General features: G+C 35.0%; 6 protein-coding genes across 6 annotated transcripts; 2 read left to right on the top strand and 4 right to left on the bottom strand.

The window, feature by feature from the left end:
* Positions 1–235: 235 nt before the first annotated feature.
* On the top strand, positions 236–2,269 carry PPL_07841 (ComEC/Rec2 family competence protein; the record flags this gene model as incomplete). Its single annotated transcript, XM_020578675.1, has 1 exon — positions 236–2,269. The coding sequence occupies one exon, from the start codon at positions 236–238 to the stop codon at positions 2,267–2,269; it is 2,034 nt and encodes a 677-aa protein (XP_020431544.1).
* Positions 2,270–2,441: 172 nt separating this feature from the next.
* Positions 2,442–6,002, bottom strand: hira (WD40 repeat-containing protein; the record flags this gene model as incomplete). Its single annotated transcript, XM_020578674.1, has 5 exons — positions 2,442–2,588; positions 2,620–3,122; positions 3,214–4,695; positions 5,371–5,823; positions 5,966–6,002. The coding sequence occupies 5 exons, from the start codon at positions 6,000–6,002 to the stop codon at positions 2,442–2,444; spliced, it is 2,622 nt and encodes an 873-aa protein (XP_020431543.1).
* Positions 6,003–6,726: 724 nt separating this feature from the next.
* On the top strand, positions 6,727–8,600 carry rngB (Kelch repeat-containing protein; the record flags this gene model as incomplete). Its single annotated transcript, XM_020578673.1, has 5 exons — positions 6,727–7,189; positions 7,270–7,419; positions 7,550–7,798; positions 7,832–8,425; positions 8,560–8,600. The coding sequence occupies 5 exons, from the start codon at positions 6,727–6,729 to the stop codon at positions 8,598–8,600; spliced, it is 1,497 nt and encodes a 498-aa protein (XP_020431542.1).
* A 308-nt stretch (positions 8,601–8,908) lies between these two features.
* PPL_07838 (uncharacterized protein) lies at positions 8,909–9,479 on the bottom strand (the record flags this gene model as incomplete). Its single annotated transcript, XM_020578672.1, has 2 exons — positions 8,909–9,000; positions 9,407–9,479. The coding sequence occupies 2 exons, from the start codon at positions 9,477–9,479 to the stop codon at positions 8,909–8,911; spliced, it is 165 nt and encodes a 54-aa protein (XP_020431541.1).
* A 602-nt stretch (positions 9,480–10,081) lies between these two features.
* On the bottom strand, positions 10,082–14,645 carry PPL_07837 (uncharacterized protein; the record flags this gene model as incomplete). Its single annotated transcript, XM_020578671.1, has 3 exons — positions 10,082–10,324; positions 13,213–13,348; positions 14,455–14,645. The coding sequence occupies 3 exons, from the start codon at positions 14,643–14,645 to the stop codon at positions 10,082–10,084; spliced, it is 570 nt and encodes a 189-aa protein (XP_020431540.1).
* Positions 14,646–15,246: 601 nt separating this feature from the next.
* Positions 15,247–16,727, bottom strand: PPL_07836 (protein serine/threonine kinase; the record flags this gene model as incomplete). Its single annotated transcript, XM_020578670.1, has 4 exons — positions 15,247–15,355; positions 15,491–15,559; positions 15,869–16,488; positions 16,539–16,727. 4 exons carry the CDS (start codon positions 16,725–16,727, stop codon positions 15,247–15,249), a joined length of 987 nt encoding a protein of 328 aa, XP_020431539.1.
* Between the last annotated feature and the right edge of the window lie 74 nt (positions 16,728–16,801).

Genomic DNA, 16,801 nt, shown 5'->3' with positions numbered 1-16,801 from the left:
TGACAAAAAAAGTTGATCAAAAATTTTTCAAAAAAAAAAAAAAAAATAGAAATAATCAGAAATTGAAATTCCACTGATAATTCGTGTATTTTTCAAAAATTAGTGAACACCACGTGAAAATTTGTATTTGAAATGTTTTTTTTTAGCTTCACTAATAGATCAATCGTTTTGAAAATTTGTATTTTTCCAATATTTATGAATCAATCAGATGCTATTAAGAACTATTAAGAAGGAAATGATGTTTGGTGGATTCATTCGAGTTTTATACAATGGCCCCGATACCCCAGAGATTGCAAAGGAGCTTGTGATCTCACATGATTCGGCAAAGGCAGAAATCAAAAAACAAACTGACAAAGATCTAGATTTGGATCAAGATCAAATCTATGTACTGGGTATTCGTGGATGTTGGTATCATACTAAGCAAACTACTTTGAAAGATCTTACCAAAGACCTCAAAGACATGGAAGAACTTATGAAAGTAAATAAAGAGGCCATTATCATTGTCGGAGATCCTATCGGACTTGAACAGTACCTAGTTCATGATGTATACTATATTGCTCGGTATTTAGGTTTTCCAGAGAAGGAGGCATTGGATTTAATCAAGCAAGAGATATCGTCCGACACCTACACTACTAGAAGTTTTCTTCACGGAGATATAAAAATAACAGTAATATGGAACCCAACTTCTGATGATCTCGCTGGCTATTTCTCTACACATATTCCAATGATCCATGCCATCGAAGTGTACATCTGTTATTGTGGCCACTCAGGGGAGGAGCCTGGCTCAATTGAACTATTCGATGGACACCACCTAGCCTCTGACCTATACAAAAACCTCCTTAAAACCTCCTTTCGTCACTTTCCCACTGGGGTTCACTTATTGTTCAACTGTTGCTTTGCTGTAGATGTTTGTGCCTCGTTCATACGTCACGAAAATGGCCTATCGGAGGAGGAAGCCGTGAAGAAAATTAGACAAACATATAATACTACTTTGTATCGGAAAGCCACAAAAAACTCAAAACCCCTCGAGCTCGAGGGGAATGTGATGGATCTAGAAACGTTTAATAATTGTACAAAAGCCAACTTTGAAGATCAAAGAAGTCAGATTAATTTGATGTGGAATAAAGTGAAGCTTTACCTCTATCCTCTCTCTGATCACGAATTGGTGAACCATGGAGCGTTTCCAGAAATTTTTCAAGTGGGAAAATTAGATCAAATTCTACCAAATGTGCAGGCCAGAAGAAGATCATGGGAAACTGTAGAAGGATGTAACAATAAATTTATCAACACCGTGAATGAAGAAGGTGAATATACGGACGACGATACCCGCATACGTATATTCCAATCAAAAGAAGGTGATAGTAGTCTTGTTGAGAGTAAAGGATTTGCCATGTTGGTCGATGGAGGGGCAACATTCGAACCATCTTTTTGGTCAAGAGTAAAGTGCCTTCAAGTGTTGGACATGGTCTTGCTTACTCATGGTGACTGTGATCATGTTAATGGATTGTTACCGTTCATCTTCAAATATAAATTCCCAACACACAGCGCACCAGATATCAAACATATTGCGATCCAGTCTGGAGACCTCAACACTGAGTCACGAGGTTGGATTCACGCTTACCAATTAGCAAAATATGCAAATGAATTCTTGAAATCAGCTATCCATTACAACAAATTGGTCAAAGGCGATAAAATATATTTAGATAAAGACAAAAAGATCATAATTGAAATTATTCTACCAACACCTGAAGGTAGAATAAAGGTAGAAGAGGAAACAAAAAAGCTGTCCAAGGAGAAAAAACGTTCGGCGAAGCTTACAGACATCAACAAAACTGGAATAGTATTCATCCTGTTCAACACTATAAATAATACCAAAATGTTATTTACTGGGGACGCTGATGGAATAGATATTTCGGAACAAATTAAAGGTAGAAATATCACATTTGACTATGTAGACATTCCTCACCATGGTTCGGAAAATAATAACCCTGGTAGTTTCCTTGAATCAATTAATGCCAAAAATCTAGTGATAAGCACCAATGGTTCAAAGCATGGTCATCCAAGTCCCAAAACTTTGGTTGCACTTGCAAATTATCTCGAGATCAAAAAAGAAACTAAACTGCACTTTAACTATCACCCAGATAATAGTAAGTTTCAATTGGAGCCAATGAAAGCCTTGCGTGAATTGATAGTTCAATTCCCAGATCGAGTAATTTTCCCAGATATTGGTAAAAACCACATTGATGTTATAGTGAAAAGTAATAAATAAAATAAATTCAAAGTATAAATTATATTTTTTTGCAAATTTAATTATAAATGTAGACTCATAATAATTTTGTGAAATACATTATATATTAATAGTTATAAACTTGCCTTATTTTAAACTTGTGTCATATACTGAATCTTATTAAAATCAATAGACCTACTTATTTTATTATGTTTTATGAAAATAATATATCTAAAGAATTATCTTTGTTGGATGTGAATTGATTGAGTGACTCTCTATATTGACCAACCATTCTCTGTAGTGTACGATTCTTTGCAATCGTTGGAAGGAGTTCACGAAGTAATTCACGCTTTGATAAATCCTAAAATATTTGGTTCCCAAGATGTCGATACTTGATTATCATTATTATTATTACTTTTGTTGCTATTGTTATTGTTACTATTATTATCTATATTATCAAATAGATTCTTACTAAAACTATTGTTATTGCAAGATGGACCTAAAAGATCGTTGCAAATCTCTTGGAGACGCAATTGATTGGCGTGATTGGTGAGATGTGTTACGTAGGTGAACAGCCAGTGTCGGTACTCTGACGGGCTTGACAATATTGTTGCGAGGAACAGCTGCTTCTCGAGGAATGTTGTCGAGAGCTGCAGCTGTGAGGCACGGTCGTTCGAGAGAGTCATGAGATCAGTCACCGAGCTTGGTTTTCCGGCCTGTTGGAGCTTTGCGAGCATTCCAATGCTCGTGGTATCAGCGTTGCTATTAAACTCCGAAAGCGAACCTAATCTATCGGTAATTTTTATCCACTCTCCAACTGTATCGGTAAATACATACGACACTCCATTGCTCATTGAAATAATAGGTTTACCTTCCTCAGTCACCAATGCATTTCCTTTATAAAAAAAGATTATAATATGATAAATAATTGTTAATCGATCAATCGATCTATATATATCTCTTTAAATAGGTTAACTACTACTTACTAATTGTTAATTTATCTCTATTTAAAAAGAATGGTAATTCTCTATTTGATATTTCACATTTTCTCTTTTTGATATCCCAGACACTGAAATAACCGTCGCATGTTATTATGAGCAGATGATATTGATTGTTTGACTCCAAAAATGACACTTGATTTCTCAGTACAATGTTGGACATAATCGAGACACCGTTGTAGTTGAAAATATGAAGAGTTGCATCGTGAGTTGCAACGGCACACCAATGACGGTTACCAGTGGCAACACAAACTTTACCATTGATTTTGTTCTCCCACAAGATCGAATCTTTCAGATAACGGATCGTGGAGAAATATTCAGTTGACTCCAGTAGTTCTTGCTCCACAATGTTTATATCTAAAATTAAATTAAAGTTATCTGATGTCGAAGCTGATGATGATCTTGGTATAGTTTGGTCGTGAGTTGTAAGATGTTTGGAAATATGATTGGATCCAGTTGCCGGTTGTAATTGAATCGATGAAAGTCTGTCGTTGAAGAACATCGGTGCATTTCCAGCTTGATTGTTTGCAGAACTCTGATGTTTACTAGATGAGTCTGATGCCGAAGACGAAGCTGTTGTTTTGTCTTTCGATGCTGAGGTAGAAGAAGACGATGACGAAGCTGAAGATTTAGTTTTCTTTTTACTTGTTGATTCCTGTACCTCGAGATTTCTTCTTTTTGCCAAAACCTCGCTGTTACCTGTACTTGTACTTCCTGTTGGTGTTGTCTGTGTTGATCCAGATCCTGACTTACTACCACTGCTATCCCTTGGTGTTTGTTGCTGTTGTTGTTTAGCTGCTTTTAACATTGCCGAGAGTGGTTGATGTACAGTTTTAGCTGTTGGAGTTGTTGGTGAATCCGTATTACTCTTTGATAAACTTTCAGAATTTGAACTGCTATTATTATTTCCTGTTATATCCATTGGTTCCAAACTATTATTATTGTTATTATCATTATCTGTTGTTGTTGCTGTTGTTGATGATTGTGGTGAGATGGTTGGTGTTCCGTTTAAATTATGATTTAGATGTGAGGGTATGGCGAGTGGAGATGGCTTGGTGATTGCTTGTGAGCTGGCAGGTCCTCCAATGTTCAACGGTGTAATTCTACGTCGTCCATTGATGATTGTTTCCTTTTGACGCTGTTTAACTACTTGTGTTGGGTGTATCTGTATTGGCACACCGATATCCGATGCCGATGTTGTTGACGTCGTCGTAGTTGATGTATTGTTTTTGGAGGAGGTGGATGTTTCGTCTTCCATTGTCAGTTGATCTGGATTCTCTGCCAACATTGACAGTTCCGCTCCACCACCGCCACCACCAACCCCACTGCCACCAGCAACTCCGCCACCGCCGCCACTTGTTCCGATCATCATTCCAACAATGAGTTGGCCATCGTTTCCCACACGAACAGCATCTCCGTATGCACGCTTAATAAGCTTTGCTTTTTCGCTTACGGACATCGGCTGTCCACCTATCTCAGACGGAGTCAGCTCAATATATCCAATGGTTCCGTCGGAGGAGCAACACAGGAATGAGTAGCCGTCCGGCAGCCAAGCTATATCTTGAATCGACTGATCAAACAGTGTTGTTGTTACCATCAACGGACGTGGTGATCCCGACGACCACAGAGTAATAGTATTGTCAAGTCCAGCCAGTGCAATACAGCAGTATGGATTCTTCTTGGCATCGAGGTAAAAGATTGGTGAGTATCGCGCTACAACAATCTGCTTCTTATGGCCAACGAAATCACAGCCCTGATTCCAACTGGTTCGTTGAATGATAACAGCGGTTTGCGATTGATTGTTCAACCCGTTGGCGGCACAAAGCGATTGTCCATCGGGTGACCAACTCGATCGCAAAAAGAAACTATTGCACGACTGTTGAAAAGGATCACTTATCACACTCTCCACCACCCAATCCGACACTCTCCAAATGATAACACTCCTATCCTCACTCTGCGATGCCAGATATCTTCCAATTGGATCCCAAGTAATTCCTTTCACCAATCCTTTATGTTCATCCAATTGCTTTACCATTTCTAAGAAGTAACAAAAAAAAATGTCAGTCAGTTAGTTAGTTGTTAATAAAGATAAACATGTATGTATGTAGCGTAGTAGAACTATAATAATAATTTAAACAGACATACTAAAACTATTCAGACAATCCCAAATTATAATGGATTTATCAAAGGATGATGATGCCAGATATTTTCCATCGGGTGACCAAGCAATCTCTGAGATGTCGGCGGAATGGCCTCGGAGTGTATAGACACAGATCCAGTTCTCTACGATTTTTTCAGAGGTGCTGCTACCCACCGAGATAAACGAAGAGCGGCCACCAGACAAAGTGAGTCCCCATACCATGACCAAGTTATCATCGCTACCCGACGCCAGATACTTTCCGTCACGCGACCACCTCACACAATTCACAGGACCATAGTGTGACTCCATAGAATTCAACAGTCTCGGTACGTTTGAATCCAGTTCGGCTTCCTCCACAACCACCGGTGCTATACTCCATATCTTTACTTTATTATCACCACCACCCGTTGCAAATCTAGTTCCATCTGGATGTATATCTATTGAAAATATAGAATAACCTAATAACAAAAAATCAAAAAGATTATCATTATTATTATAATCAATAAATTAACATGCATGATGATCATCATCATCATTAAATATCAATATTAAATAGTGATGATCAAATGATCATTTGTAATTTTAATTAATAATACATACCACTATGTTCTACCCATGTCGGTTTTAATATTTTCATTATTATGTACAAATAAATATAAATAAATATATAAATGTTATCTTTTCAAAAACTAATAAATTTTTTCACCTTTTTGTTTTTTTTTAAAAAAAAAAAAACTAATTTCTTTTTGTCAATGATAATATATTTGGATATCGATGTGATTTGATCTCTTTCAATTTTTCATTTAGTAGCAATATTTAAAACATTTCAAAGACGAATGAAATATATATTTGCAAAATAATTTAATTTAATATATTACAAATTTTTAATTGGTTGATTAATATCAGTTTTTGATCAATCTAAACATGAATACATGACAAAATTTTGTCAGTCTTCTTTCTATTCATATTACTTGAATTGTGTTTTGTTTGTTCATCAAAAAAATTTGTGAAAAAAAAAAAGAAAAAATTTTGAAAAAGGTTAAAAAAAAAAAGCAACATTAAAAAAATTTATATCTTATTTTTTTGCAGCAAACTATTTTATTTATAAATAACTTAAACCTAATCTTTTTAGATATTTTATTTTATTAATATCTTTTTTATAATGTTTTAAACTATATATTTTATATTTTAGTTTGTAATAATACTTTTTTTTATTATTAATATTATTTAAGTAAAGTAAAAGGAAAGGAAAACAATCAGTACCAAAAAAAAAAAAAAAAAAAAAAAAAAGAAAGTAGTTTATAGATAGATATAGTTATAAGAATAAAAAGACAAGATAAGATAATAAGTGGTTTAAAAGAATGAGATTAGAGTGGAAAAGGTTGGGTGTCGGTGGTTCACCTGAAGCCAGATGGGGACATGTCACCGTCAGTCTGAGTAACGGTGCATTCCTGGTGTTTGGTGGCAATGGTAATAAGACATTCAACGATCTAACGCTGTATAACAGCGGATCAAACAGCTGGTCAAAGATAGAACCTCAGGGTAATCCACCTGCACCGCGCTACGGTCACAGTGCAACGCCGTTTGGTCAACAGATTCTGATCTACGGTGGACGTGCCAACAGTAAACCATTCTCTGACGTAACGGTACTACAACACCAAGGTGGTGATCGCTTCAAATGGCTGAAATCACAACATCAACACAAGTCACCCGAGGGTAGAGCCGGTCACACCGCCATTGCATACAACAATCAACTCATTGTATTCGGTGGTCACAACTCTTCACGTAACAAATATTACAACAGTGTTTTAACATTTAATATAGGTAGGTTAAGGTTTATTAGATCAACAACAACAACAACAAACTTTAGCAGCAGCAACAACTAAATCACTATTTTTTTTTAGATACAGGAAATTGGGATCAACCAACATGTGATGGTGCCGTTCCACCTGCACGTGGATCACACTCTACTTTCCAAGTCGGTAATCATATGTATGTTTTCGGTGGATTCGATGGTAAAAAGTATTATAATGATTTACATTGTCTAGATTTAGGTATGTTTGCATATTCATCAATATATATTTTGGTTTTTATATTAATATTTGCTATGTGTGTGTGTGTGTTACTGTGTTGTTTATTTATTTTTATTTATTTGTGCAGATAAGATGATTTGGAAAAAGATAGAATGTAAAGGTAATTCACCGAAACCACGTTCAGGACATAGCAGTACGTTGATGGGTGATCGTTTGGTAATATTTGGTGGCTGTGGATCGGATTCAAACTTTTTGAATGATGTACATTTGTTGTCGCTCGACGATATGCGTTGGGAACAACCGGTGATGGCCGGTATGGAGAATCCACATCCGAGGTTTAGACATACTGCCAACTCGATGGGACAAAACAAAGTGTTTATATATGCTGGTACTGGATCTGGTATTCTGCTGAGTGATGCACTTGTTATTGAAGCGTCGGAAGATCAATTACTAACGATGCCATCGACTACGACAACATCTACAGCTACTGCATCCAATAATAATGCAACAGCTAATCAATCTACAACTTCACCACCACCACCAACAACTACAACAACATCTACAACTGCTACTTCAATACCAACATCAACAACAACAACAACCACAAACAATCCTGTTGTAATTACAACAACAGGGAATAATAATGGTAATGGTATTAATAATACCGGTGGAACTACACCACCTAATAGTAGTGCTGCTTCTATTATGATGACAACAACTTCACTTATAACGACAACGACAACAACCACGACAACCTCTTCATCTTCTTCAACTTCACCTTCACCTTCACCATCTCCATTATCAAGTTCACCTCCTAATACATCAACGACTACACATCAATCACCTATTCAAATAACATCCGATAGTTTCCAATCTGGATTCATTGTACAACAACCACAAACACAACAACAACAACATTCACAACCACAACAACAACAACAACAACAACAACAGCAACATTCACCATCACATCAATCTTCACATTCACATCAACAACAAATAATAAATATCTCACCAGAACGACCGAGTGAGAAAGAAAAAGAAAAAGAAAAAGAAAAGTCCGAACAGAAAGAAAAGAAATCGAAACTCATGAAACCAACAACGAGCGCATTGAACACTCTAAAGTTGGGATCGGAAAAGATTCTCTCACTTTTCGAGAAGGACAACGAGATAAAGTCACTGAAGGACAGTCTGGCATTTGAGGTCTCTCAAAAGATGCTGGCAGACATCAGAATCGAGAAGGAGTTGAATGAGAAGAAGAGAATCGAAGACCACTTGAACAGCGAGAAGATGAAATTCGAGAGTAAACGACAGCATCTCGACAATCTACTACGCAACGAACAGAAACAAAAGCAACAACTCGAAGATAAGGTCAATAAGTTGAATCTGAGTAACACGCAGCTGCTCGAACAAGTTGGAAAGCTCACTGCACAATTCCGTGAGATGGAACAAACACTGGCCAAAAAGAGTCATTCCAACAGCCGTCAGAACGACGAAACAATCTCACAGCTCAAGAAACAGTGTCTGCAGCTGAGTGGCGAAGACATCGATGATCTGACACTGGACGAATACGATAGGCTGGAATCCATACACCTGACGGCACTGGAAAAAATTCGTGTCAAGCGCCAGCAATCGCAGGCGCGCAAAGACGACGAACTCCAGCGGAAACTCGAGGAAATCAACTTGTTGCTGCGCAGCTATGTCGCGCCAGAGAAACACCGCGCAGCGATCGAGCGTCTCGAGACTGACATTGACTCGATGTCGCGTGAAAAGTCGGTACTGAAGAAGCAACTTGACCAACTGAATAGCGCCAATCTCGACGGATTATCGATCGACTCACTGAGCGCACTCGAAGAGATCCACCAGAAAGGTTTGGCGAAGCTGAGCATCCTCAAGCAAGAGGAATGGAAGAAGCAGTTGGCCACTCTTAAGAAGGAGAAGGAGCAGCTTCAGGATCAAAACACTTGTATCATTTGCACCGACCGACAACCAAACGTTGTCCTTTTACCATGTAGACATAGCTCACTCTGTTCGAAATGCTCCTCCTGTCTAAGTCGTTGTCCCGTTTGCCGAGCAAACATTGAAGAACGACTGGAAACATTTAATTAACCCTTAAATCCTAATTTGGAAAAATCAATAGTAATATACAATCAAAAGTAATAAAAACCATATATAATTTATTTATTATCTTACCAACCTCCAACACCATAAAATTATTTTTGCCTACTGAAATTTCAAAAGAAAATAGAATAACAACAAAACATTAAATTTGATTTAATAATTATTTTATTATTTTGATTGTTTAATTACTATTTCTATCTAATCTGAGTAGTTCTCTTCTTGACAATTTATCACCATTGGGAAGTGTAATAGTTTGTTTTTTGTTGAAAAAAGTCAATACAATTGATCTGTAAAACCATTCTTGAGAATCATTTAGCTTGTAGGACTCTAACAACAGTTGTTGTTTTGTCATTGATTGTCCATTGTGCAATGTGACTCTTTCGTTTGTTTCCATTACTAATGCTAGACCGTTATAAGCTGAGAAACGATCAGGATCGCCCTGATGTATATTTGTTTCTTTGTCATTGACTCACCATATGGGAAAATGATTGATTCATTTCGTTTGAATCGTTTTGCAAGTTAGGTGGGAGATAAAATGTGATGGATCTATCGATATTGTTTTCTAAAAGAGTTGTATATTATTCATTGTTTGACCATTTTGAAGTGTGATAGTTTTATCTCCAGACAGTGTCTTTTCAAGACGAAGATATGGAGATACAAAGTCTGGATCACATTCTATTGCTTTCAATAGTATTTGTTGTTTTGTCATCGGATGTCCATCATTCATAATGATTTGCTCATTAATTGAGAGTGAATATACAAGGCGATTATATGCATTAGCAATATTTGGATTATACTCTATTAACTTCATGTATAGTTGTTGTTTGGTTATTAAAATTTAATAAGAACTTGATTTTTAAATTTCACTTTACCAAAAGTGTACACTGGAATTCCAAAGACTCTATAATAAATCTAGAAGAGCTACTCATACCAATTCTAGTTTCTCTGGCAATATTAATTAACTCTTAAAACAACCAAACTAAACTAATATCTTTTATTGGAAATTAAATCAATCTTGATTGCGATTGCAGTGAAATAATAAAGTATATAACAAATATTCTTAACAGTTGATTATGAAATTGATACTCAATCTTTTCCTTGAAAAGTCTCATTATTGAAAGCAAACCATTCAGTTGCTACAAGCAGGAGGACCTATCAAATTCTATGATGGTTTCAAACTTTACAAATCAAATAAAATATTCATTATTTTGTTTGTTTACAATTTAATAAATAAAGATATAAATAAATTGCTCAGATAAATAATGCTTATATTTATTAATATTAAACGGGCATAGTGATGAGAGGCAACCGGCATAATAACGAGAGGCAACCGGCATAGTGACGAGAGGAAACCAGCATAGTGACGAGAGGCAACCGGCATAGTGACGAGAGGCAACCGACATAACTAAGAGAGGAAACCAGCATAACGACGAGAGGAAACCGGCATAGTGACGAGAGACAAAAGGCATAATAACGAGACAACCGGCATAGTGACGAGAGGAAACCAGCATAGTGACGAGAGGCAACCGGCATAGTGACGAGAGGCAGCCGGCATAACTACGAGAGGAAACCAGTATAACTACGAGAGGAAACCGGAATAGCAACGAGATATCATAGTAAGGAAGCAACAGCAATGGTAAAAAAGGACTTGGAAAAGAAGAAAGAGATAAAAGGAGATAACACAAAGAGTTAGTAAAACAAAGATATAAATTAGTTAAAGTTATAATTAATAGTTATTACTTACAAAATTATTTGTATTTGAAAAATAATGAAAAATGACATTGTGAATGAAATTTTAGGTTTATATAGTGTTAAATTTGATTCGTTTACTTACAGTTTGAACTCAAAATTGGCGGCAACCGTTAAGCGCCAATTAAAAGTATGAATTAATATTCAAATTTGAAATATAAATATTAAAATTAATTAAATAATTCATTTTATTATAATATAATATTCAAAAATAAAAAAAACAGGCAATCATTACCAATGAAGAAACAACAAGCATAATTTTCAATTTTATTAATTTATTGAATTTGCAACACCCCACTTTTATTTGACAAGTTCATCTTTTTTTAATTCTTAAGAATTAAGAGAAACTCATAAAAATAGAGAATAACAGTTTATTTTGGCTATCATTTTATATAGTTAACTAGGTTGTATATTTGTTAGAGTCTATATTTTTAAAAATGTTTCATTATAGAATATCTATTTCTTTCCGTTGTTCTTTGATATTTTGTTATATGTATAAAAGCAATTTAATACTAATAGAAATACAAGGGAAACATATTATTAAATAGGTTGAATGGTTTCACTTCACTGTTATAATTAAATTAAATCAGTTGTTTCCGAATTAAGATAATTCTTAATTACTCAGACATCAAATAAAATCTAGATTTTATATAAACATTTAGAAAATAAAATACAACTACCAACTGAACCACAACTGACAACAACTAGATCAACAAATAATTCATCAACACCTCCAAACCCACTCATTACCAGAAATATTTCATAGAGTTGAGGTAGATGATGTTTTTGGATTAGTGGTGGTGGAATGACATTTGCTATTCTGCTCCTGGTCAAGTAATTCAACATTTATGAGTGTTTGGATTCCACAAATTTAGTCTTTAAATAAAAATTTAAACTACATTTATAATTATATCTTTTGATTTTATTTTATCGATTTATGAAACTGATGGTAAGGAGTAGTTGAGCAGATGGAAATTGAGAGTGGCGTGTTCATCGGCAACCTAGTTATGGAGTTGATGGTAAATTAGTTGTAGTGTTGATCGAAGCTAAGATTTGTAGAAAACAGTATCTTAGTAGTAGAGTTGATGGATACACTAGCTTCGGGAAACTAATTATGGCTATTGAGTCAACTGAGTCATCAACTCAGTCCGGTAACTGGTCAACTGAGTCCGGTAACTGAGTCAACTAAGTCATCAACTCAGTCCGGTAACTCATTACTCAGTCGGTAACTGAGTCAACTTAGTTCAGTAACTAACTGAGACCGGTAACTTAGTCAACTAAGTCATCAACTGAGTCCGGTAACTTAGTCAACTAAGTCATCAACTCAGTCCGGTAACTCATTACTCAGTCGGTAACTGAGTCAACTTAGTTCAGTAACTAACTGAGACCGGTAACTCAGTCTGGTAACTGAGTCATCAACTGAGTCCAGTAACTTAGTCAACTAAGTCATCAACTGAGTCCAGTAACTTAGTCAACTAAGTCATCAACTGAGTCCGGTAACTTAGTCAACTAAGTCATCAACTCAGTCCGGTAACTCCGTCAGGTAACTCAGTTAGGTAACTGAGTCAAATAAGTCATCAACTCAGTCCGGTAACTCCGTCAGGTAACTCAGTCTGGTAACTGAGTCAACTAAGTCATCAACTCAGTCCGGTAAATGAGTCAGGTAACTGAGTCAGGTAACTAAGTCAGGTAACTCAGTCAGGTAACTCAGTCAGGTAACTCAGTCAGGTAACTCAGTCCGGTAACTGAGTCAACTAAGTCATCAACTCAGTCCGGTAACTGAGTCAGGTAACTCAGTCAGGTAACTAAGTCCGGCAACTCAGTGGAATCAACTCAGTTAATAAAAGAAATAATTATAAAGAATTTGAAAGTTATCAACATTATTTATTTAAAATTTGATCGAAATCAATTAAGGCGACGAATGAATCATTGGCAGAGAACAACAAGTCTGGTGAGAGAATGGTATCTGTCGTTTCCTCCACTACTAGCAATATCAAGTGTGGTTTGGTGATGTTGTGAAGATGATGAAGCTGAAGACGAAGAAATTCTAGTGTTGTTGTTGTTGTCATCGTCTGCGAAACTAAAGTGATTTATATTGTCGGTGCTGTTGTTGTTGTTGTTGATCTGGTGGTCATGTAACTACAAAGATCATAGTGAATTTGAAGTACTACTACTAAGATTGTTCAATAACCTAACTTATTGATAAAATAATAATTATAAAAAAGAATATTAATATCTTTTCAAAGATTAATAAAATAATAATAATAAACAATAAGAATATCAATATCTCTTTCCTAAAGATTAATAATAATAATAAATAAATAAATTAACTTGCAATTGAAACAGAACTCGCAGTGGTAATCTATAGATTGGCTTACCTTTATTTAAAAAATAAGAGTTAACAAAGTAACTTGTTATAAAAATAAAAAAAAAACAAACAAAAATGCAATACAATCTACAACATTTTAAATATCTGTATTAATGACTAAATTTAAATACATTTATAATAGTATATATAAGAACTTGTTAATAAGAAGTAAAAAAAAATACAAAAATAAAAAAAATGAATAAATAAATTGTTATTCTTTATATCTATTATAATAAATGCGATAAATAAATTCAAATTTGTTGGTGTGCTAATTAATTAGAAATATATAAATATGAATAAATGTTATAATAAATAGATTGATTGTTGCTTGATCAATTCGAATTACTTTAATTAAATAATTAATTATGTGTGGTGTTTGACTTTGGTGGCAAAAAAAAAGTGAAAAAAGAAAAGTGAAAAAAAAAAAATGTGAAAAAAAAAAAAAAATGTGAAAAAATTTTTTTGAGTTGAGTTGTGCTGTGGCGAGTGTGAGTGTGGTGGGTGAAGTGTGGGTGATCCAAGATCAATGTTAACATCGATCGATCGAAAGCTGCAAAGATTAAAATTTAGACTCTCTCAGCCTCATGGATCAATAAGAAAATATTTTTTAATTTTAAACATATTTTACTATATAAAAAAAAAAAAAATTTTTTTAAATCTTATCGATCCATGAGTTTCCGGTGCCAACCACGTGGAGGTGGAGTCTACTGGCACCTAGAGACCCCGATGGATTTATTGCCACAAACCATCGGCAGCATCTTTAATTGTTGTAGTTCCTAATCGACAGCGGAGTTAGAAGCCGAAGCAAATAAAACAACTTCGAAGAGGCAACAAAGAAAGTGATAGCTGTGGCGTTGCCTTCTGTACAGAGAATGTCGCCTCCATCTGCTCTGTGTCGCCACACCCGAAGATGCGACAGACTAGCAGCGTATGTATCACCTGCTTTCAGACTATATGAAGCCGTAACATGTGTTGGAGGTTTCCCTACCATCGACCCAGTGCCATGCATCCTGTAGATCAACACAGAGGTTACCATGTGCAAGACCACCTGCAAGCAAGTGCGCTCATCCCAACTTCGTCCGTCCACAGGCAACCGCTCACAACAATCTCCCCAACTGGCGGGTCGGGTGTACAGGTCGCCAGGTTTCTCTAATAACTAGGCTCTCATCAGTGGGTTCACTGATCGAGACATGCCGTCACGCTTGATAAGAGAGGCAAGGATCACAAGCAATGACACCCAGTTATCCCAGACCCTGGAAAGAAAAAAAAAGGACGAACCCATTGAAATGGATCACTTGGAATAGCTTGATTGATATTTGGAAAATAGAATAAAAAAAAACAAAGTAGTCAGTTGTTAGTATTAATGAATGATAGAAACAAATAATAAATAAATAAATAAATAAATAATGAATACAAGAATAATTAAAATTAAATATAAATAAAATGAATTCGTTTATAAATTATTTAATAGACCTACAAAAAAACCTAGAGCTTTGTTAACCTGAATTTCACTTTATATTATTTATATATAGTATACAAATATGATATTAATAAATTAACAACATTGAAAATAAATAAGAAAAATAAATTAATAATAATATATTACCTTTTCAAAGATCCTTCGGCCGTGCCCACCCTGCCGCCCATGCAACGACCAGTACCACCACCATATAGCCAAGACCATGACCAAAGAAACCAGACTCTTTTAAAATTGATCTACTTTTTTACATAGAATACAAATATAATATTAATAAAAAAACAACATTTTAAATACATAAATATAAATAAATAAATTAATAATAACATATTACCTTTTCAACGATCCTTCGATCGTGCCCACCCTGCCACCCATACAACGACCAGTACCACCACCATATAGCCAAGACCATGACCAAAGAACCAGACTCTTTTAAGATTGATCTACTATTATATATATAATATACAAATATGATAGTAATATATAAAGAAAATTGTAAATAAATAAATAATAAAAATAATAAAAAAATAAATAATATATTACCTGTACAACGATCCTTCGATCGTGCCCACCCTGCCACCCATGCATCGACCAGTACCAGCACCAGAACCACCAAACGCAGAACCTAGTATCCAGACATCTCTACCATTGATTACCTTGCCCACCCATTCTCCCAAAGTTCAAGAGACGACTAGCAATTACTATCCCAATAACAGAGACCACCACTCCATCCTGTTATTATTATTATTATTTACTTTTGATTGCTTGGTATTCTAAATTGATAAGTATTATTATTTGGTTTTGTTTTGTTTTTGATATTGTTAATAATGTTGTTATTATTATTGTATTCTATTTTAATTTGATTTGTTGGAATTCTAAATTGATAAGTTGATTGATTTCCTGTTGATTTAGGGTTATTATTGTTTTTGTTTCTCGAATTAAAATTGTCATTTTCGTTCTGATTGTTGTTGTTGTTGTTGTTTTTATTATCTTTTTTATTATTAATTGTGGGTTGTTTAAATTGATATGTGTTTTTGTTGCTTTCTTTTTGACTAACTGTTTTTTGTTGCTGTTGCTGTTGTTGCTGTTGCTGTTGTTGCTGATGTTGCTGTTGCTGTTGTTGCTGATGTTGCTGTTGCTGTTGTTGTTGCTGTTGCTGTTGCTGTTGCTGTTGCTGTTGCTGTTGCTGTTGCTGTTGCTGTTGCTGTTGTTGCTTTTGTTCTCTTCTTATTCTTGATCTTTCTTTGGAAAAGTACAAAAGGAACAGATTTCGATCTGACTCATCTTTAATCTGCAGTTTCTTTTGGTTGTAAACTGTTACTAAATCCAATGATAAACTTGAGACTGGAAAGCTTTGGATAACTTCCTCGAGCGACTTATAATTAACTATATTATTATCTTGTTGTGGTTGTTGTTGTGGGTTGCTGCTGTTGTATCTTCGAATTCCTTCATTTCTCGTACGAATTCATGGATAAAGTAATAAAAGAAACTCATTCGATCTTCTTCAACTTCGAGCTCAGCTTTCTTTTCGAAATAAATACCAACTAATTCCCATGAATAGCTGGTAATTGGAAAATTATCTATTTGATATTTAAGTTGTTGTGACATATGCATGATTGATTTAATTTATAAAAATAATGAAATATATTTATGAGTGTGTATTTTAATTATGATATAAAAACGATTTA

The sequence above is a fragment of the Heterostelium album genome, assembly GCF_000004825.1.
Source record: "Heterostelium album PN500 unplaced genomic scaffold PPL_scaffold8, whole genome shotgun sequence".
Taxonomy (NCBI): domain Eukaryota; phylum Evosea; class Eumycetozoa; order Acytosteliales; family Acytosteliaceae; genus Heterostelium; species Heterostelium album.
This window is presented reverse-complemented; position numbering and strand designations above follow the sequence as displayed.